The 22,408-nt window shown below is 44.4% G+C and overlaps 1 protein-coding gene across 19 annotated transcripts in view; it reads right to left on the reverse strand.

Annotated features, from left to right (window-relative positions):
• LOC123996580 (disks large homolog 1-like) overlaps nt 1–22,408 on the reverse strand; it is a 320,554-nt gene that overhangs the window by 11,805 nt on the left and 286,341 nt on the right. For 14 of the 19 annotated variants that reach the window (XM_046300045.1, XM_046300039.1, XM_046300038.1 and 11 more), the window contains 2 exons: nt 14,713–14,779; nt 6,919–7,021 (listed from right to left, as the gene is read on the reverse strand). In XM_046300045.1, the coding sequence (XP_046156001.1) occupies nt 6,919–7,021; nt 14,713–14,779 (170 nt within the window). Of the gene's footprint in view, nt 1–6,465; nt 6,488–6,918; nt 7,022–14,712; nt 14,780–22,408 lie in introns of all 19 variants that reach the window. The other 5 variants (XM_046300049.1, XM_046300042.1, XM_046300041.1 and 2 more) reach the window with 2 other exon arrangements.

Genomic DNA, 22,408 nt, shown 5'->3' on the forward strand with positions numbered 1-22,408 from the left:
GACCCCTGGAGGTACTTGGCCTATCCACAGTGGGTAATAGGACCCCTGGAGGTACTTGGCCTATCCACAGTGGGTAATAGGACCCCTGGAGGTACTTGGCCTATCCACAGTGGGTACTAGGACCCCTGGAGGTACTTGGCCTATCCACAGTGGGTACTAGGACCCCTGGAGGTACTTGGCCTATCCACAGTGGGTACTAGGACCCCTGGAGGTACTTGGTACCTATCCACAGTGGGTACTAGGACCCCTGGAGGTACTTGGTACCTATCCACAGTGGGTACTAGGACCCCTGGAGGTACTTGGTACCTATCCACAGTGGGTACTAGGACCCCTGGAGGTACGTGGCCTATCCACAGTGGGTACTAGGACCCCTGGAGGTACTTGGCCTATCCACAGGGTGTACTAGGACCCCTGGAGGTACTTGGCCTATCCACAGTGGGTACTAGGACCCCTGGAGGTACTTGGCCTATCCACAGTGGGTACTAGGACCCCTGGAGGTACTTGGCCTATCCACAGTGGGTACTAGGACCCCTGGAGGTACTTGGTACCTATCCACAGTGGGTACTAGGACCCCTGGAGGTACTTGGCCTATCCACAGGGTGTACTAGGACCCCTGGAGGTACTTGGCCTATCCACAGGGTGTACTAGGACCCCTGGAGGTACTTGGCCTATCCACAGTGGGTACTAGGACCCCTGGAGGTACTTGGTACCTATCCACAGTGGGTACTAGGACCCCTGGAGGTACTTGGCCTATCCACAGGGTGTACTAGGACCCCTGGAGGTACTTGGCCTATCCACAGGGTGTACTAGGACCCCTGGAGGTACTTGGCCTATCCACAGGGTGTACTAGGACCCTTGGGGGTACTTGGCCTATCCACAGTGGGTACTAGGACCCTTGGGGGTACGTGGCCTATCCACAGTGGGTACTAGGACCCCTGGGGGTACTTGGCCTATCCACAGTGGGTACTAGGACCCCTGGAGGTACTTGGCCTATCCACAGTGGGTACTAGGACCTCTGGGGGTACTTGGCCTATCCACAGTGGGTACTAGGACCCTTGGGGGTACTTGGCCTATCCACAGTGGGTACTAGGACCCCTGGGGGTACTTGGCCTATCCACAGTGGGTACTAGGACCCCTGGAGGTACTTGGCCTATCCACAGTGGGTACTAGGACCCCTGGAGGTACTTGGCCTATCCACAGTGGGTACTAGGACCCCTGGAGGTACTTGGCCTATCCACAGTGGGTACTAGGACCCCTGGAGGTACTTGGTACCTATCCACAGTGGGTACTAGGACCCCTGGAGGTACTTGGCCTATCCACAGTGGGTACTAGGACCCCTGGAGGTACTTGGCCTATCCACAGTGGGTACTAGGACCCCTGGAGGTACTTGGCCTATCCACAGTGGGTACTAGGACCCCTGGAGGTACTTGGCCTATCCACAGTGGGTACTAGGACCCCTGGAGGTACTTGGCCTATCCACAGTGGGTACTAGGACCCCTGGAGGTACTTGGTACCTATCCACAGTGGGTACTAGGACCCCTGGAGGTACTTGGTACCTATCCACAGTGGGTACTAGGACCCCTGGAGGTACGTGGCCTATCCACAGTGGGTACTAGGACCCCTGGAGGTACTTGGCCTATCCACAGGGTGTACTAGGACCCCTGGAGGTACTTGGCCTATCCACAGTGGGTACTAGGACCCCTGGAGGTACTTGGCCTATCCACAGTGGGTACTAGGACCCCTGGAGGTACTTGGCCTATCCACAGGGTGTACTAGGACCCCTGGAGGTACTTGGCCTATCCACAGTGGGTACTAGGACCCCTGGAGGTACTTGGCCTATCCACAGTGGGTACTAGGACCCCTGGAGGTACTTGGCCTATCCACAGTGGGTACTAGGACCCCTGGAGGTACTTGGCCTATCCACAGGGTGTACATGAGAGGACTCATGAGATCATGGGTTTAAAATGCACATGAAGGGGTACTTAAGGGTTACACTGGGCAGAGAGTTGGTGGCACAGTAACCCAAAAAGGTTGGGGACCACTGTTCTACTGTATGTTGAGAACCACTGTTCTACTGTATGTTGAGAACCATCTGTTCTACAGTATGTTCTACTGTATGTTGAGAACCACTGTTCTACTGTACATTGAGAACCATCTGTTCTACTGTATGTTCTACTGTACATTGAGAACCATCTGTTCTACAGTATGTTCTACTGTATGTTGAGAACCACTGTTCTACTGTATGTTGAGAACCATGTGTTCTACTGTACGGTGAGAACCACTGTTCTACTGTATGTTGAGAACCACTGTTCTACTGTATGTTGAGAACCATCTGTTCTACAGTATGTTCTACTGTACATTGAGAACCATCTGTTCTACAGTATGTTGAGAACCACTGTTCTACTGTACATTGAGAACCATCTGTTCTACAGTATGTTCTACTGTATGTTGAGAACCACTGTTCTACTGTATGTTGAGAACGATCTGTTCTACTGTACGGTGAGAACCACTGTTCTACTGTATGTTGAGAACCATTTGTTCTACTGTATGTTGAGAACCATTTGTTCTACTGTATGTTGAGAACCATCTGTTCTACTGTATGTTGAGAACCATTTGTTCTACTGTATGTTGAGAACCATTTGTTCTACTGTATGTTGAGAACCATTTGTTCTACTGTATGTTGAGAACCATTTGTTCTACTGTATGTTGAGAACCATTTGTTCTACTGTATGTTGAGAACCATTTGTTCTACTGTATGTTGAGAACCATTTGTTCTACTGTATGTTGAGAACCATCTGTTCTACTGTATGTTGAGAACCACTGTTCTACTGTACATTGAGAACCATCTGTTCTACTGTATGTTCTACTGTACATTGAGAACCATCTGTTCTACAGTATGTTCTACTGTATGTTGAGAACCACTGTTCTACTGTATGTTGAGAACCATGTGTTCTACTGTACGGTGAGAACCACTGTTCTACTGTATGTTGAGAACCACTGTTCTACTGTATGTTGAGAACCATCTGTTCTACAGTATGTTCTACTGTACATTGAGAACCATCTGTTCTACAGTATGTTGAGAACCACTGTTCTACTGTACATTGAGAACCATCTGTTCTACAGTATGTTCTACTGTATGTTGAGAACCACTGTTCTACTGTATGTTGAGAACGATCTGTTCTACTGTACGGTGAGAACCACTGTTCTACTGTATGTTGAGAACCATTTGTTCTACTGTATGTTGAGAACCATTTGTTCTACTGTATGTTGAGAACCATCTGTTCTACTGTATGTTGAGAACCATTTGTTCTACTGTATGTTGAGAACCATTTGTTCTACTGTATGTTGAGAACCATTTGTTCTACTGTATGTTGAGAACCATTTGTTCTACTGTATGTTGAGAACCATTTGTTCTACTGTATGTTGAGAACCACTGTTCTACTGTATGTTGTTTGTAAATGAGCCCATCTCCATCTCCGCTGATTAAGGGGAAGTAAATAGTAATAGTAGTCATACTCTCCAAGGAGGAGCCTGTAACAATGGAAACAATACCCACCAATGAATTACCACGGATGAAGTGACATCACCACACTGCGTGATTCTGTGTGCTGATGATATTCGTATAGTTGTGCTGTCTACCTAACGACCCTGATGTTCTGCTGTTTGAACACTGTGTACAGAGGCTGACGGGAAGAACATCTTTTAGAAATGCGTGTGTTGGGCTATGTAGTGTTATGTGGATGCTATGTAGTGTTAAGTGGATGCTATGTAGTGTTATGTGGATGCTATGTAGTGTTATGTGGATGCTATGTAGTGTTATGTGGATGCTATGTAGTGTTATGTGGACGCGTTGGGCTATGTAGTGTTATGTGGACGTGTTGGGCTATGTAGTCTTATGTGGACGCGTTGGGCTATGTAGTCTTATGTGGACGCGTTGGGCTATGTAGTCTTATGTGGACGCGTTGGGCTATGTAGTCTTATGTGGACGTGTTGGGCTATGTAGTGTTATGTGGATGCTATGTAGTGTTATGTGGACGCGTTGGGCTATGTAGTCTTATGTGGACGCGTTGGGCTATGTAGTCTTATGTGGACGTGTTGGGCTATGTAGTCTTATGTGGATGCTACGTAATGTTATGTGGATGCTACGTAGTGTTATGTGGATGCTATGTAGTGTTATGTGGATGCTATGTAGTGTTATGTGGATGCTACGTCGTGTTATGTGGATGCTATGTAGTGTTATGTGGACGCGTTGGGCTATGTAGTGTTATGTGGATGCTATGTAGTGTTATGTGGACGTGTTGGGCTATGTAGTGTAATGTGGATGCTATGTGGATGCTATGTAGTGTTATGTGGATGCTATGTAGTGTTATGTGGATACTATGTGGATGCTATGTGGATGCTATGTGGATGCTATGTGGATACTATGTGGATGCTATGTGGATGCTATGTAGTGTTATGTGGATGCTATGTAGTGTTATGTGGATGCTATGTAGTGTTATGTGGATGCTATGTAGTGTTATGTGGATGCTATGTAGTGTTATGTGGATGCTATGTAGTGTTGTGGATGCTATGTAGTGTTATGTGGATGCTATGTAGTGTTATGTGGATGCTATGTAGTGTTATGTGGATGCTATGTAGTGTTATGTGGATGCTATGTAGTGTTATGTGGATGCTATGTAGTGTTATGTGGATGCTATGTAGTGTTATGTGGATGCTATGTAGTGTTATGTGGATGCTATGTAGTGTTATGTGGATGCTATGTAGTGTTGTGGATGCTATGTAGTGTTATGTGTATGCTATGTAGTGTTATGTGGATGCTATGTAGTGTTATGTGGATGCTATGTAGTGTTATGTGGATGCTATGTAGTGTTATGTGGATGCTATGTAGTGTTATGTGGACGCGTTGGGCTATGTAGTCTTATGTGGACGCGTTGGGCTATGTAGTCTTATGTGGACGTGTTGGGCTATGTAGTCTTATGTGGATGCTACGTAATGTTATGTGGATGCTACGTAGTGTTATGTGGATGCTATGTAGTGTTATGTGGATGCTATGTAGTGTTATGTGGATGCTACGTCGTGTTATGTGGATGCTATGTAGTGTTATGTGGACGCGTTGGGATATGTAGTGTTATGTGGATGCTATGTAGTGTTATGTGGACGTGTTGGGCTATGTAGTGTAATGTGGATGCTATGTGGATGCTATGTAGTGTTATGTGGATGCTATGTAGTGTTATGTGGATACTATGTGGATGCTATGTGGATGCTATGTGGATGCTATGTGGATACTATGTGGATACTATGTGGATGCTATGTAGTGTTATGTGGATGCTATGTAGTGTTATGTGGATGCTATGTAGTGTTATGTGGATGCTATGTAGTGTTATGTGGATGCTATGTAGTGTTATGTGGATGCTATGTAGTGTTATGTGGATGCTATGTAGTGTTATGTGGATGCTATGTAGTGTTATGTGGATGCTATGTAGTGTTATGTGGATGCTACGTCGTGTTATGTGGATGCTACGTCGTGTTATGTGGATGCTATGTAGTGTTATGTGGATGCTATGTAGTGTTATGTGGATGCTATGTAGTGTTGTGGATGCTATGTAGTGTTATGTGTATGCTATGTAGTGTTATGTGGATGCTATGTAGTGTTATGTGGATGCTATGTAGTGTTATGTGGATGCTATGTAGTGTTATGTGGATGCTATGTAGTGTTATGTGGATGCTATGTAGTGTTATGTGGATGCTATGTAGTGTTGTGTGGATGCTATGTAGTGTTATGTGGATGCTATGTAGTGTTGTGGATGCTATGTAGTGTTGTGGATGCTATGTAGTGTTATGTGGATGCTATGTAGTGTTATGTGGATGCTATGTAGTGTTATGTGGATGCTATGTAGTGTTATGTGGATGCTATGTAGTGTTATGTGGATGCTATGTAGTGTTATGTGGATGCTATGTAGTGTTATGTGGATGCTATGTAGTGTTATGTGGATGCTATGTAGTGTTGTGGATGCTATGTAGTGTTATGTGGATGCTATGTAGTGTTATGTGGATGCTATGTAGTGTTGTGGATGCTATGTAGTGTTATGTGGATGCTATGTAGTGTTATGTGGATGCTATGTAGTGTTATGTGGATGCTATGTAGTGTTATGTGGATGCTATGTAGTGTTATGTGGATGCTATGTAGTGTTATGTGGATGCTATGTAGTGTTATGTGGATGCTATGTGTTCAGAGGGGTACTCTTTGTGCTTTGAACAGAATAGAAGCACAAGCACACAGCTGTATATGTTAGTTATTAAACTAAGCCTGCTGTCAAAGCGTTAGAAGCTGGATGTCTATGAGAGGTGTTGATGACTGTGAAAGTCCTATTCAGAACTTGGATGACAATATTATATGACTGCGGGGGCCTGGGATGAGCTGTAGATGGTTGGTTGTGTGACAGTGGAAAACCTTGTGCGACTTACTCAGTCCTTTGTCATCAGGGTCCTGTGAAGCAAAACAGGAGACACAACCACAAGAGAGACATTCATTACTGGAACACAACACGCTAATCAACCATCAGACACAACGACCGCAGCGCTGCACTGAACCCAAATGGTCAAACCGACCAACTGACAAATCAATCAAAGTTACTGGAACGTAGACACAGTCCACAGAGGAGTCCTGAGGTAGAGCCGGTGGTTTAGAGACGTGGTTAAGCGAAGTGTGGTCACAACATGGGGCAGGGATTCTTTCCTGGTGGTCATGACCCTAGTTATTAAAAGCCCAATGCGCTACCTTGGTACTAGGGTTAGCTGCTGCAGGGCTAGTTGTTGTGTCTGGTGGTTCCTGTACGGGTTCCTGTACGGGTTCCTGTGCGTGAGGCTGCCCTGACCTACTGTTCTAGCGACCGTCCGTCTCCGTAACGCGTTACTTACGGTCAGCATCGCTTGTTTCCTGTTCGCTGTGCTCCTTGCTCTTGTTGTAGAAAGGGAACTTTCGGGAAAATAGGTTCTTTTTACGCTTGTCATTGAATGACTGCTGGGGAAGAGAGGGAGGGGAGGGATGGAGGGAAGAGAGGGAGGGAGGAATGGAGGGAAGAGTATGAGGGAAGAGAGGGAGGGGAGGGATGGAGGGAAGAGAGGGATGGAGGGAAGAGAGGGAGGGGAGGGATGGAGGGAAGAGTATGAGGGAAGAGAGGGAGGGAAGAAAGGGAGGGGAGGGAGGGAAGAGAGGGAGGGGAGGGATGGAGGGAAGAGAGGGAGGGGAGGGATGGAGGGAAGAGAGGGAGGGGAGGGAAGAGAGGGAGGGGAGGGATGGAGGGAAGAGAGGGAGGGGAGGGATGGAGGGAGGGAGGGATGGAGGGAAGAAAGGGAGGGAGGAATGGAGGGAAGAGTATGAGGGAAGAGAGGGAGGGAAGAAAGGGAGGGGAGGGATGGAGGGAAGAGAGGGAGGGATGGAGGGAAGAGAGGGAGGGGAGGGATGGAGGGAAGAGTATGAGGGAAGAGAGGGAGGGAAGAAAGGGAGGGGAGGGATGGAGGGAAGAGAGGGAGGGGAGGGATGGAGGGAAGAGAGGGAGGGGAGGGATGGAGGGAAGAGAGGGAGGGGAGGGATGGAGGGAAGAGAGGGAGGGAGGAATGGAGGGAAGAGTATGAGGGAAGAGAGGGAGGGAAGAAAGGGAGGGGAGGGATGGAGGGAAGAGAGGGAGGGGAGGGATGGAGGGAAGAGAGGGAGGGGAGGGATGGAGGGAAGAGAGGGAGGGGAGGGATTGAGGGAAGAGAGGGAGGGGAGGGATGGAGGGAAGAGAAGGGATGGAGGGAAGAGAGGGAGGGGAGGGATAGAGGGAAGAGAGGGAGGGGAGGGATGGAGGGAAGAGAGGGAGGGATAGAGGGAAGAGAGGGAGGGGAGGGATGGAGGGAAGAGAGGGAGGGAGGGATGGAGGGAAGAGAGGGAGGGAGGGATGGAGGGAAGAGAGGGAGGGAGGGATGGAGGGAAGAGAGGGAGGGAGGGATAGAGGGAAGAGAGGGAGGGGAGGGATGGAGGGAAGAGATGGAGGGGAGGAATGGAGGGAAGAGAGGGAGGGGAGGGATGGAGGGAAGAGAGGGAGGGGAGGGATGGAGGGAAGAGAGGGAGGGGAGGGATGGAGGGAAGAGAGGGAGGGAGGGATGGAGGGAAGAGAGTGAGGGAGGGATGGAGGGAAGAGAGGGAGGGGAGGGATGGAGGGAAGAGAGGGAGGGGAGGGATGGAGGGAAGAGAGTGAGGGGAGGGATGGAGGGAAGAGAGGGAGGGGAGGGATGGAGGGAAGAGAGGGAGGGAGGGATGGAGGGAAGAGAGGGAGGGAGGTATGGAGGGAAGAGAGGGAGGGAGGGATGGAGGGAAGAGAGGGAGGGAGGGATGGAGGGAAGAGAGGGAGGGAGGGATGGAGGGAAGAGAGGGAGAGAGGGAGGGAGGGATGGAGGGAAGAGAGGGAGGGGAGGAATGGAGGGAAGAGAGGGAGGGAGGGATGGAGGGAAGAGAGGGAGGGAGGGATGGAGGGAAGAGAGGGAGGGAGGGATGGAGGGAAGAGAGGGAGGGAGGGATGGAGGGAAGAGAAGGTGGGACGGGGTAAAATAAGAAAGGGAAGGATGGAGGGAGGTGTCTAGTATTGGTGTAAACAAAACAAACCCAGGACAGTTACCCATAACCCTCTGAGCTGGACTTGGCAGACATCTTAGTTTAAGTGCACACAACTGACAATCTGTTACCACGAAGCAGGAAGTCATTCTGACCTTTTTCATTTTTATTTTACCTTTATTTAACTAGGCAAGTCAGTTAAGAACAAATTCTTATTTTCAATGACGGCCTGGGAACAGTAGGTTAACTGCCTGTTCAGGGTCAGAACGACAGATTTGTACCTTGTCAGCTTTTGAGTCAAGTTAACCCTATGGCTGCAGATTTTAGGGTAACTTGAAATGATGATCTGGACGAATTGAACGACAACAGAATAAGTATTTTAGACCGCGATGGCTACCGAGTCAGCTCAGTAAAGGAAAAGAAATTATCAGACATCTGACCAAATAAATGAAAAGACCCATAGCCATACTGAATTAAAGCAGGAAGGATGAAGACATCCCATAGCCATACTGAATTAAAGCAGGAAGGATGAAGACATCCCATAGCCATACTGAATTAAAGCAGGAAGGATGAAGACATCCCATAGCCATACTGAATTAAAGCAGGAAGGATGAAGACATCCCATAGCCATACTGAATTAAAGCAGGAAGGATGAAGACATCCCATAGCCATACTGAATTAAAGCAGGAAGGATGAAGACATCCCATAGCCATACTGAATTAAAGCAGGAAGGATGAAGACATCCCATAGCCATACTGAATTAAAGCAGGAAGGATGAAGACATCCCATAGCCATACTGAATTAAAGCAGGAAGGATGAAGACATCCCATAGCCATACTGAATTAAAGCAGGAAGGATGAAGACATCCCATAGCCATACTGAATTAAAGCAGGAAGGATGAAGACATCCCATAGCCATACTGAATTAAAGCAGGAAGGATGAAGACATCCCATAGCCATACTGAATTAAAGCAGGAAGGATGAAGACATCCCATAGCCATACTGAATTAAAGCAGGAAGGATGAAGACATCCCATAGCCATACTGAATCAAAGCAGGAAGGATGAAGACATCCCATAGCCATACTGAATTAAAGCAGGAAGGATGAAGACATCCCATAGCCATACTGAATCAAAGCAGGAAGAAGGATGAAGACATCCCATAGCCATACTGAATTAAAGCAGGAAGGATGAAGACATCCCATAGCCATACTGAATTAAAGCAGGAAGAAGGATGAAAAGACCCATAGCCATACTGAATTAAAGCAGGAAGAAGGATGAAAAGACCCATAGCCATACTGAATCAAAGCAGGAAGAAGGATGAAAAGACCCATAGCCATACTGAATTAAAGCAGGAAGAAGGATGAAGACATCCCATAGCCATACTGAATTAAAACAGGAAGAAGGATGAAGACATCCCATAGCCATACTGAATCAAAGCAGGAAGGATGAAGACATCCCATAGCCATACTGAATTAAAGAAGGATGAAGACATCCCATAGCCATACTGAATTAAAGCAGGAAGGATGAAGACATCCCATAGCCATACTGAATCAAAGCAGGAAGGATGAAGACATCCCATAGCCATACTGAATTAAAGCAGGAAGGATGAAGACATCCCATAGCCATACTGAATCAAAGCAGGAAGAAGGATGAAAAGACCCATAGCCATACTGAATTAAAGCAGGAAGAAGGATGAAGACATCCCATAGCCATACTGAATTAAAACAGGAAGAAGGATGAAGACATCCCATAGCCATACTGAATCAAAGCAGGAAGGATGAAGACATCCCATAGCCATACTGAATTAAAGAAGGATGAAGACATCCCATAGCCATACTGAATTAAAGCAGGAAGGATGAAGACATCCCATAGCCATACTGAATTAAGGCAGGAAGAAGGATGAAGACATCCCATAGCCATACTGAATCAAAGCAGGAAGAAGGATGAAGACATCCCATAGCCATACTGAATTAAAGCAGGAAGGATGAAGACATCCCATAGCCATACTGAATTAAAGCAGGAAGGATGAAGACATCCCATAGCCATACTGAATTAAAGCAGGAAGAAGGATGAAGACATCCCATAGCCATACTGAATTAAAGCAGGGAGAAGGACTGGAGTGAGAAAGGTTCAAAGCCTTCAACACTAGCCCAATACTGTGTCTAAGCATGCAAAGGAAAGGAAGGAAGCATTACGCTCTTTGCATAAAAGAAGGAAGCATCATGCTCTTTGTATAAAGGAAGGAAGGAAGCATCATGCTCTTTGTATAAAGGAAGGAAGGAAGCATTACGCTCTTTGTATAAAAGGAAGCATTACGCTCTTTGTATAAAAGGAAGCATCACGCTCTTTGTATAAAGGAAGGAAGCATCACGCTCTTTGTATATAGGAAGGAAGGAAGCATTACGCTCTTTGTATAAAAGAAGGAAGCATCATGCTCTTTGTATAAAAGAAGGAAGCATCATGCTCTTTGTATAAAAGAAGGAAGCAAGCATCATGCTCTTTGTATAAAGGAAGGAAGGAAGCATTACGCTCTTTGTATAAAGGAAGGAAGGAAGCATTACGCTCTTTGTATAAAAGAAGGAAGCATTACGCTCTTTGTATAAAAGAAGGAAGCATCACGTTCTTTGTATAAAAGAAGGAAGCATCACGTTCTTTGTATAAAAGAAGGAAGCATCACGTTCTTTGTATAAAAGAAGGAAGCATCACGCTCTTTGTATAAAGGAAGGAAGGAAGCATCACGCTCTTTGTATAAAAGAAGGAAGCATCATGCTCCTTGTATAAAGGAAGGAAGCATCATGCTCCTTGTATATAAAGGAAGGAAGCATCATGCTCCTTGTATATAAAGGAAGGAAGCATCATGCTCCTTGTATATAAAGGAAGGAAGCATCATGCTCCTTGTATATAAAGGAAGGAAGCATCATGCTCCTTGTATATAAAGGAAGGAAGCATCATGCTCCTTGTATATAAAGGAAGGAAGCATCATGCTCCTTGTATATAAAGGAAGCAAGCATCATGCTCCTTGTATATAAAGGAAGCAAGCATCATGCTCCTTGTATATAAAGGAAGGAAGCATCATGCTCCTTGTATATAAAGGAAGGAAGCATCATGCTCCTTGTATATAAAGGAAGGAAGCATCATGCTCCTTGGATATAAATGAAGGAAGCATCATGCTCCTTGTATATAAAGGAAGGAAGCATCATGCTCCTTGTATATAAAGGAAGGAAGCATCATGCTCCTTGTATATAAAGGAAGGAAGCATCGTGCTCCTTGTATATAAAGGAAGGAAGCATCGTGCTCCTTGTATATAAAGGAAGCAAGCATCATGCTCCTTGTATATAAAGGAAGCAAGCATCATGCTCCTTGTATATAAAGGAAGGAAGCATCATGCTCCTTGTATATAAAGGAAGGAAGCATCATGCTCCTTGTATATAAAGGAAGGAAGCATCATGCTCCTTGTATATAAAGGAAGCAAGCATCATGCTCCTTGTATATAAAGGAAGCAAGCATCATGCTCCTTGTATATAAAGGAAGCAAGCATCATGCTCCTTGTATATAAAGGAAGCAAGCATCATGCTCCTTGTATATAAAGGAAGGAAGCATCATGCTCCTTGTATATAAAGGAAGGAAGCATCATGCTCCTTGTATATAAAGGAAGCATCATGCTCCTTGTATATAAAGGAAGGAAGCATCATGCTCCTTGTATCAAGCTTTTTCTAGACACACATTTATAAAAACAAGATCCCTTTCTACATCACCATAACGGATCAATTGCTTCAGCTCGATTTAAGATTCTGATCAACACACCAAAAAGCAAGGAGAAAGAATATGAGGAAGGTGAGGTTGGATTGTATGCATGGAAATTAGAAAGGAGAGAGGTGGTTGGTGAGAGTAGGTAGTGGAAGCAGTTTGACATCAATGGCAAGCGTATATCAGGCCTCCGCACTATACTGGCCATGCATTTGTCTGGGTGCCATGTTACAACACAAAGATGCCTTCCACATACACATTCTATCTATACAGGTCTGTGCAGATTCATCAGGGAGTCCTAATCTAGGATCAGCTTCCCCTCTGTCCATATACTCTTATTTAATACAAAACAGATCCTAGATCAGCCCTCCTCAGAGATCCCAGGAACCACATCAACATCGATATAACAATCTAATGATCTCCCTTATTCATATACAGTCTCAGAATAGGAGTGCTGATCTAGGATCAGTTTTTGCCTTTTAAGATCAGGATTATTAAGAGGTTGAAATCTGATCCTCGATCAGAAGTCCTTCTCTGAGACGCACTGTGAATAAGGCCACTGATCAGATCTGTGTAGAATCTGTGCATGTGGATGAAACGCACCAGTGTGTCAACGCAGCACAGTTCTCCTCTGAGAGACAGAGTATTTTAGCTGAATAACAAGATTGTTTTTCTCTCGCCGGGAGATCTGGACATGCTGACAGCCAGAGATTAGTACATTAATCAGTCATTAGTACATTAAACAGTAATGGCGGGTTCATTTTGGTCATGTGAAGAAAAAAAAACAAAAAAAAAAAAACAGCTTCACAATATAATTATGGATGGAATGCTAACTTAAAATCTGTGTCGATCTCAAGTTCGTATCCCTACCTAAAATATTATAAACAGCAAAAAATACCTGGCCTATCCACAAGGTGTACTAGGACATCTTGGGGTACCTGGCCTATCCACACGGTGTACTAGGACATCTGGGGGTACCTGGCCTAACCACACGGTGTACTAGGACATCTGGGGGTACCTGGCCTAACCACACGGTGTACTAGGACATCTTGGGGTACCTGGCCTATCCACACGGTGTACTAGGACATCTGGGGGTACCTGGCCTAACCACAAGGTGTACTAGGACATCTGGGGGTACCTGGCCTATCCACACGGTGTACTAGGACATCTGGGGGTATCTGGCCTATCCACAAGGTGTACTAGGACATCTGGGGGTACCTGGCCTATCCACACGGTGTACTAGGACACCTGGGGGTACCTGGCCTAACCACAAGGTGTACTAGGACATCTGGGGGTACCTGGCCTATCCACACGGTGTACTAGGACATCTGGGGGTACCTGGCCTATCCACACGGTGTACTAGGATATCTGGGGGTACCTGGCCTATCCACACGGTGTACTAGGACATCTGGGGGTACCTGGCCTATCCACACGGTGAACTTGATAAGACCCATGAGATCATGTGTTTAATGGTAAAATGCAAATGAAGGTGCACTTCAGGGTTACTCTGGGCAGAGTAACATTCAGTTGGTGGCACACTAACCCAAAAAGGTTGGGGACCATTGCTATAAGATACTAGTAAAACTGCTCTTAACCAGTCATACTGATGATGTGAGACGATTGTCAACACCTGGTATATTATTAGATCATGGGATAACGTTGGTAATGATGTGTGATTTAGTTTTACTGAAGTGTTTATGGATTTTCACAAAGCTTAAAACTATAACTATGTTGAAGAATATCTTATCGTAAGCAATATTTCCATAATAGTATTGATACTGTAACAGAGATCCTCTACGGGTCACCGAACAGAGATCCTCTACGGGTCACCTAACAGAGATCCTCTACGGGTCACCTAACAGAGATCCTCTACGGGTCACCTAACAGAGATCCTCTACGGGTCACCTAACAGAGATCCTCTACGGGTCACCTAACAGAGATCCTCTACGGGTCACCTAACAGAGATCCTCTACGGGTCACCTAACAGAGATCCGGGTCTACAGAGGGTCACCTAACAGAGATCCTCTACGGGTCACCTAACAGAGATCCTCTACGGGTCACCTAACAGAGATCCTCTACGGGTCACCTAACAGAGATCCTCTACGGGTCACCTAACAGAGATCCTCTACGGGTCACCTAACAGAGATCCTCTACTGGTCACCTAACAGAGATCCTCTACTGGTCACCTAACAGAGATCCTCTATAGTTCACATGACAGAGATCCTCTACGGGTCACCTAACAGAGATCCTCTACAGGTCACCTAACAGAGATCCTCTATAGTTCACATGACAGAGATCCTCTACTGGTCACCTAACAGACATCCTCTATAGTTCACATGACAGAGATCCTCTACGGGTCACCTAAAACTCACCACTTTGTCTTGAGAGCGGGCGTTGAATTTGACTGTCTTTAACCGCGCTCTCTCTTTCTTTTCGACCCTGTAGGAGAAAAGAGAGAAAGGGGGTGAGAAGAGAGAAAAAGTGAGAAGAGAAGAGCGAGGGCTGCACCCATGGGTCACTGATTAAACATTAAACATAACATGCCTTGAAACAAGCTGACTATTTTCAGACGGGGTATTGCATGTGAAGACTCAGATCCCGATTCCCGTCTCTCTAGTAACTTCCACAGTGCTCTGCTGAGATTGAGGAGTAGTGGGGGATGGGATGATTTAGTCAGAGGGATAAAACAGTTGCCTTGAGGGTAAATCTTTTACATTTCCCCAACTCTGAGAGCCTTGATGGCAGCATCATAAAACAAAGTACCAGTAATTAAGTCCCTCCTAGCTTTTTATTTAATTTAAATGAGACCCCGAAGGAAATATTAGCAGAATTGTATCCCTCCCCCCCACTTTGCACTGCCTTTTCATTGTATTTAATCCTACAAAGCAAGTCTACAAAGCTCTACGAAGCTTCCAAATGTGAATCATTTCCTTCTTTCCTTTACAACGAGGACATCACTGGAGAATATGGCAAAATACCTCAGAGAGCAGGAGCGGGAAGAGAAGAAGAACTCAGGATAAAATAACAGTCTTCTGATCTCCATCATGAACAGTACAGCTTTCCTTTAAACCTTCATTTGGTTTAACAGCCGTCTCAAACTACTTTTCAAGGCATGGCTGTTCAATGGCCGCTACATTCTTTATTTTCTCATCCCCCCGCCCATCCCCCTCATGCTTTGATATGACAGACTGACTTCAATACAAAAACAACCTGCTACTGTTGTTACTACTATTGTTACTACTGTTGTTATTACAGTTGTTATTACCATGACCGCTGTTACTACTAATGTTACTACTACTACTGTTACTACTGTTACTACTACTGTTATTACCATGACCGCTGTTACTACTAATGTTACTACTACTGTTATTACCATGACCGCTGTTACTACTACTACTGTCACTACTAATGTTACTACTACTACTACTGTTACTACTAATGTTACTACTACTACTACTGCTACTACTGTTACTACTACTACTACTACTACTACTACTGTTACTACCATGACCGCTGTTACTACTAATGTTACTACTACTACTACTGTTACTACTAATGTTACTACTACTACTACTACTGTTACTACTAATGTTACTACTACTACTACTACTGTTACTACTACTACTACTACTACTGTTACTACTACTATTACTACTACTACTACTACTACTATTACTACTACTACTACTACTACTACTACTACCATGACCGCTGTTACTACTAATGTTACTACTACTGTTACTACCATGACCGCTGTTACTACTACTACTGTTACTAATACTGCTACTACTGTTACTACTACTGTTACTACTACTACTGTCACTACTACTACTGTCACTACTAATGTTACTACTACTACTACTGTTACTACTAATGTTACTACTACTACTACTACTACTACTAATGTTACTACTACTGTTACTACTAATGTTACTACTACTACTACTGTTACTACTACTACTACTACTGTTACTACTAATGTTACTACTACTACTACTACTGTTACTACTAATGTTATTACTACTGTTACTACTAATGTTACAACTACTACTACTGTTATTACTAATGTTACTACTACTGTCACTACTAATGTTACTATTACTACTACTGTTACTACTAATGTTACTACTACTGTCACTACAAATGTTACTACTACTACTACTGTTACTACTAATGTTACTACTACTACTACTGTTACTACTACTGTTACTACTAATGTTACTACTACTACAACTGTTACTACTACTGTTACTACTAATGTTACTATTACTACTACTGTTACTACTAATGTTACTATTACTACTACTGTTACTACTAATGTTACTACTACTACTACTGTTACTACTACTGTCACTACTAATGTTACTATTACTACTACTGTTACTACTACTACTACTGTTACTACTAATGTTACTACTACTACTACTAATGTTACTACTAATACTACTGTTACTACTACTACTACTACTACTACTACTACTACTACTGTCACTACTAATGTTACTACTACTATTACTACTAATGTTACTATTACTACTACTAATGTTACTACTAATACTACTGTTACTACTACTACTACTAATGTTACTACTACAACAACTACTACTGTTACTACTACTACTACTGTTACTACAACAACTACTACTGTTACTACTACTACTATTACTACTAATGTTACTACTACTACTACTGTTACTACTAATGTTACAACAACTACTACTGTTACTACTGTTACAACAACTACTACTGTTAGTACTACTACTACTGTTACTACAACAACAACTACTGTTACTACTAATGTTATTACTACTGCCAGTTAATAATACTACTGCTGTTACTACTACTATTACTGCAATGCTACTACTGTTGTTGTTACTACTACTGTTAGAACCACTGTTGTTACTACTACTACCCCTACTACTGCTGTTACTACTACAACTACTTCTGTTACTACTACAACTACTAATACTTCTGTTACTACTACAACTACTACTTCTGCTACTACTGCTGCTGTTACTACTACATCATCTACTACTGCTGCTACTACTACTGCTGCTACTACTGTATCTTCTACTACTGCATCTTCTAATACATCTACTATTACTACTACAACTGCTGCTACTACTACTGCTAGATCTTCTACTACTACTACTACATCTTCTACTACTGCATCTTCTACTACTACTACTACTGCATCTTCTACTACTACTACATCTTCTACTACTACTACTACTGCATCTTCTACTACTGCTGCTGCTACATTTTCTACTACTACTACTATTGCATCTTCTACTACTACTACTACTGCATCTTCTACTACTGCTGTTGCTACATTTTCTACTACTACTATTGCATCTTCTACTACTACTACTACTGCATCTTCTACTACTGCTGCTGCTACATTTTCTACTACTACTACTATTGCATCTTCTACTACTGCTACTGCTACTACTGCTACTACTTCTACTACTGCTGCTACTGCATCTTCTACTACTACTACTGCATCTTCTACTACTCCTGCTGCTGCTACTACTACTACTACTGCATATTCTACTACTGCATCTTCTACTGCTACTACTTCTACTACTGCTGCATCTTCTACTGCTGCATCTTCTACTACTACTACTACTACTACTACTGCTACATCTACTACTACTACTACATCTTCTACTACTACTGCTGCATCTTCTACTACCACTACTACTACTACATCTTCTACTACTGCATCTTCTACTACTACTACTATTGCATCTTCTACTACTACTACATCTTCTACTACTACTACTACTGCATCGTCTACTACTGCTGCTGCTACATTTTCTACTACTACTACTATTGCATCTTCTACTACTGCTACTGCTACTACTGCTACTACTTCTACATCTTCTACTACTGCATCTTCTACTACTACTGCATCTTCTACTACTCCTGCTGCTGCTACTACTACTACTACTACTGTGTATACGAAATGCTTCAGTCTGGTTTTAGACCCCATCATAGCACTGAGACGGCACTTGTGAAGGTGGTAAATTACATTTTAATGGCATCGGACCGAGGCTCTGCATCGGTCCTCGTGCTCCTAGACCTTAGTGCTGCTTTTGATACCATCGATCACCACATTCTTTTGGAGAGATTGGAAACCCAAATTGGTCTACACGGACATGTTCTGGCCTGGTTTAGGTCTTATCTGTCGGAAAGATATCAGTTTGTCTCTGTGAATGGTTTGTCCTCTGACAAATCAACTGTACATTTCGGTGTTCCTCAAGGTTCTGTTTTAGGACCACTATTGTTTTCACTATATATTTTACCTCTTGGGGATGTTATTCGAAAACATAATGTAAACTTTCACTGCTATGCGGATGACACACAGCTGTACATTTCAATGAAACATGGTGAAGCCCCAAAATTGCCCTCGCTAGAAGCATGTGTTTCAGACATAAGGAAGTGGATGGCTGCAAACGTTCTACTATTAAACTCGGACAAAACAGAGATGCTTGTTCTAGGTCCCAAGAAACAAAGAGATCTTCTGTTGAATCTGACAATTAATCTTAATGGTTGTACAGTCGTCTCAAATAAAACTGTGAAGGACCTCGGCGTTACTCTGGACCCTGATCTCTCTTTTGAAGAACATATCAAGACCATTTCGAGGACAGCTTTTTTCCATCTACGTAATATTGCAAAAATCAGAAACTTTCTGTCCAAAAATGATGCAGAAAAATTAATCCATGCTTTTGTCACTTCTAGGTTAGACTACTGCAATGCTCTATTTTCCGGCTACCCGGATAAAGCACTAAATAAACTTCAGTTAGTGCTAAATACGGCTGCTAGAATCCTGACTAGAACCAAAAAATTTGATCATATTACTCCAGTGCTAGCCTCTCTACACTGGCTTCCTGTCAAAGCAAGGGCTGATTTCAAGGTTTTACTGCTAACCTACAAAGCATTACATGGGCTTGCTCCTACCTACCTCTCTGATTTGGTCCTGCCGTACATACCTACACGTACGCTACGGTCACAAGACGCAGGCCTCCTAATTGTCCCTAGAATTTCTAAGCAAACAGCTGGAGGCAAGGCTTTCTCCTATAGAGCTCCATTTTTATGGAACGGTCTGCCTACCCATGTCAGAGACGCAAACTCGGTCTCAACCTTTAAGTCTTTACTGAAGACTCATCTCTTCAGTGGGTCATATGATTGAGTGTAGTCTGGCCCAGGAGTGGGAAGGTGAACGGAAAGGCTCTGGAGCAACGAACCGCCCTTGCTGTCTCTGCCTGGCCGGTTCCCCTCTTTTCACTGGGATTCTTTGCCTCTACCCTGTTACGGGGGCTGAGTCACTGGCTTGCTGGGGCTCTCTCGTGCCGTCCCTGGGGGGGGTGCGTCACCTGGGTGGGTTGATTCACTGTTGTGGTCGGCCTGTCTGGGTCCCCCCCCCCCCCTGGGTTGTACCGTGTCGGAGATCTTTGTGGGCTATACTCGGCCTTGTCTCAGGATGGTAAGTTGGTGGTTGAAGATTTCCCTCTAGTGGTGTGGGGGCTGTGCTTTGGCAAAGTGGGTGGGGTTATATCCTTCCTGTTTGGCCCTGTCCGAGGGTGTCCTCGGATGGGGCCACAGTGTCTCCTGACCCCTCCTGTCTCAGCCTCCAGTATTTATGCTGCAGTAGTTTATGTGTCGGGGGGCTGGGGTCAGTTTGTTTATCTGGAGTACTTCTCCTGTCCTATTCAGGTGTCCTGTGTGAATCTAAGTGTGCGTTCTCTAATTCTCTCCTTCTCTCTTTCTTTCTCTCTCTCTCTCGGAGGACCTGAGCCCTAGGACCATGCCCCAGGACTACCTGACATGATGACTCCTTGCTGTCCCCAGTCCACCTGGCCATGCTGCTGCTCCAGTTTCAACTGGCCTGGGCCCTAGGACCATGTCCCAGGACTACCTGACATGAGGACTCCTTGCTGTCCCCAGTCCACCTGGCCATGCTCCTGCTCCAGTTTCAACTGTTCTGCCTTACTATTATTCAACCATGCTGGTCATTTATGAACATTTGAACATCTTGGCCACGTTCTGTTATAATCTCCACCTGGCACAGCCAGAAGAGGACTGGCCACCCCACATATGCTCTCTCTAATTCTCTCTTTCTTTCTCTCTCTCGGAGGACCTGAGCCCTAGGACCGTGCCCCAGGACTACCTGACATGATGGCTCCTTGCTGTCCCCAGTCCACCTGACTGTGCTGCTGCTCCAGTTTCAACTGTTCTGCCTTATTATTATTTGACCATGCTGGTCATTTATGAACATTTGAACATCTTGGTCATGTTCTGTTATAATCTCTACCCGGCACAGCCAGAAGAGGACTGGCCACCCCACATAGCCCGGTTCCTCTCTAGGTTTCTTCCTAGGTTTTGGCCTTTCTAGGGAGTTTTTCCTAGCCACCGTGCTTTTACACCTGCATTGTTTGCTGTTTGGGGTTTTAGGCTGGGTTTCTGTACAGCACTTTGAGATATCAGCTGATGTACGAAGGGCTATATAAATACATTTGATTTGATTTACTGCTACTACTACTGCATATTCTACTGCTACTACTTCTACTACTGCTGCATCTTCTACTACTACTACTACTACTACTGCTACATCTACTACTACTACTACTACTACCACTACTACTACTACTACTACTACTACTGCTGCATCTTCTACTACTACTACTGCTGCTACTACATCTTCTACTACTACTGCTGCTGCATCTTCTACTACTACTACTGCTGCAACTACATCTTCTACTACTACTGCATATTCTACTACTACTGCTGCATCTTCTACTACAACTGCATCTTCTACTACTACTACTGCATCTTCTACTACTGCTGCATCTTCTACTACTGCTGCAGCTTCTACTACTGCTGCATCTTCTACTACTGCTGCATCTTCTACTACTGCATCTTCTACTACTGCATCTTCTACTACTCCTGCTGCCACTACTACTACTACTACTACTACTACTACTACTACTACTACTACTACTGCTGCTGCTACTACTACTACTACTACTACTGCATCTTCTACTACGGTATCTTCTACTACTACATCTTCTACTACTACTGACCCTTCTACTACTGCCTCTTCTACTACTGCTGCATCTTCTATTACTACTACTGCTACTTCTACATCTTCTACTACTGCTGCATCTTCTACTACTGCTGCATCTTCTACTACTGCTGCTACTGCATCTTCTACTACTGCTGCTACTGCATCTTCTACTACTGCTGCATCTTCTACTACTACTGCATCTTCTACTACTGTTACTAGTGCATCTTCTACTACTGCTACTAGTGCATCTTCTACTACTGCTGCATCTTCTACTACTACATCTTCTACTACTGCTACTAGTGCATCTTCTACTACTGCTGCATCTTCTACTACTACATCTTCTACTACTGCTACTAGTGCATCTTCTACTACTGCATCTTCTACTACTGCTGCTACTGCATCTTCTACTACTGCTGCATCTTCTACTACTACATCTTCTACTACTGCTACTAGTGCATCTTCTACTACTGCTACTAGTGTATCTTCTACTACTGCATCTTCTACTACTGCTGCTACTGCATCTTCTACTACTGCTGCATCTTCTACTGCTTCTATTTCTACTGCTGCCATCTGATCATTCCAAGGTGACAAATGAACCAGAGTCAGGTGAGAAGCCCAATTATCATCTGTCCGCCACCCCTCTGTAGGGTGAGAGAGCGATGGGGGGGGGGGGAATAAGAGGGGAAGCTCGACAGTGTGTGTGTGTGTGTGTGTGTGAGAGAGATAGAAACTGTTGGGTGTTTGAAGTCTCAAGCTTAATGAAACAGCTGATTGCAGAGTAAGATGTGATAATGTGGGAATGATGTCAAAGGGTTGAGTGTAAGACCGATCATTTCAGTGTTGGAGACACAGAACCAGGGTTGAGTTCGTGTAAGACCGATCATTTCAGACCGATGGGTGGCTTTTTTGTTTCGATGGCATTTTTTTTTCCCACAGAGAAGATTTTCACTGAAAAGACTGCAGTACCACACCTCATTACAATCCTTGGCTTAAACAAA

Source organism: Oncorhynchus gorbuscha, linkage group LG15, assembly GCF_021184085.1.
Source record: "Oncorhynchus gorbuscha isolate QuinsamMale2020 ecotype Even-year linkage group LG15, OgorEven_v1.0, whole genome shotgun sequence".
Lineage (NCBI taxonomy): Eukaryota > Metazoa > Chordata > Actinopteri > Salmoniformes > Salmonidae > Oncorhynchus > Oncorhynchus gorbuscha.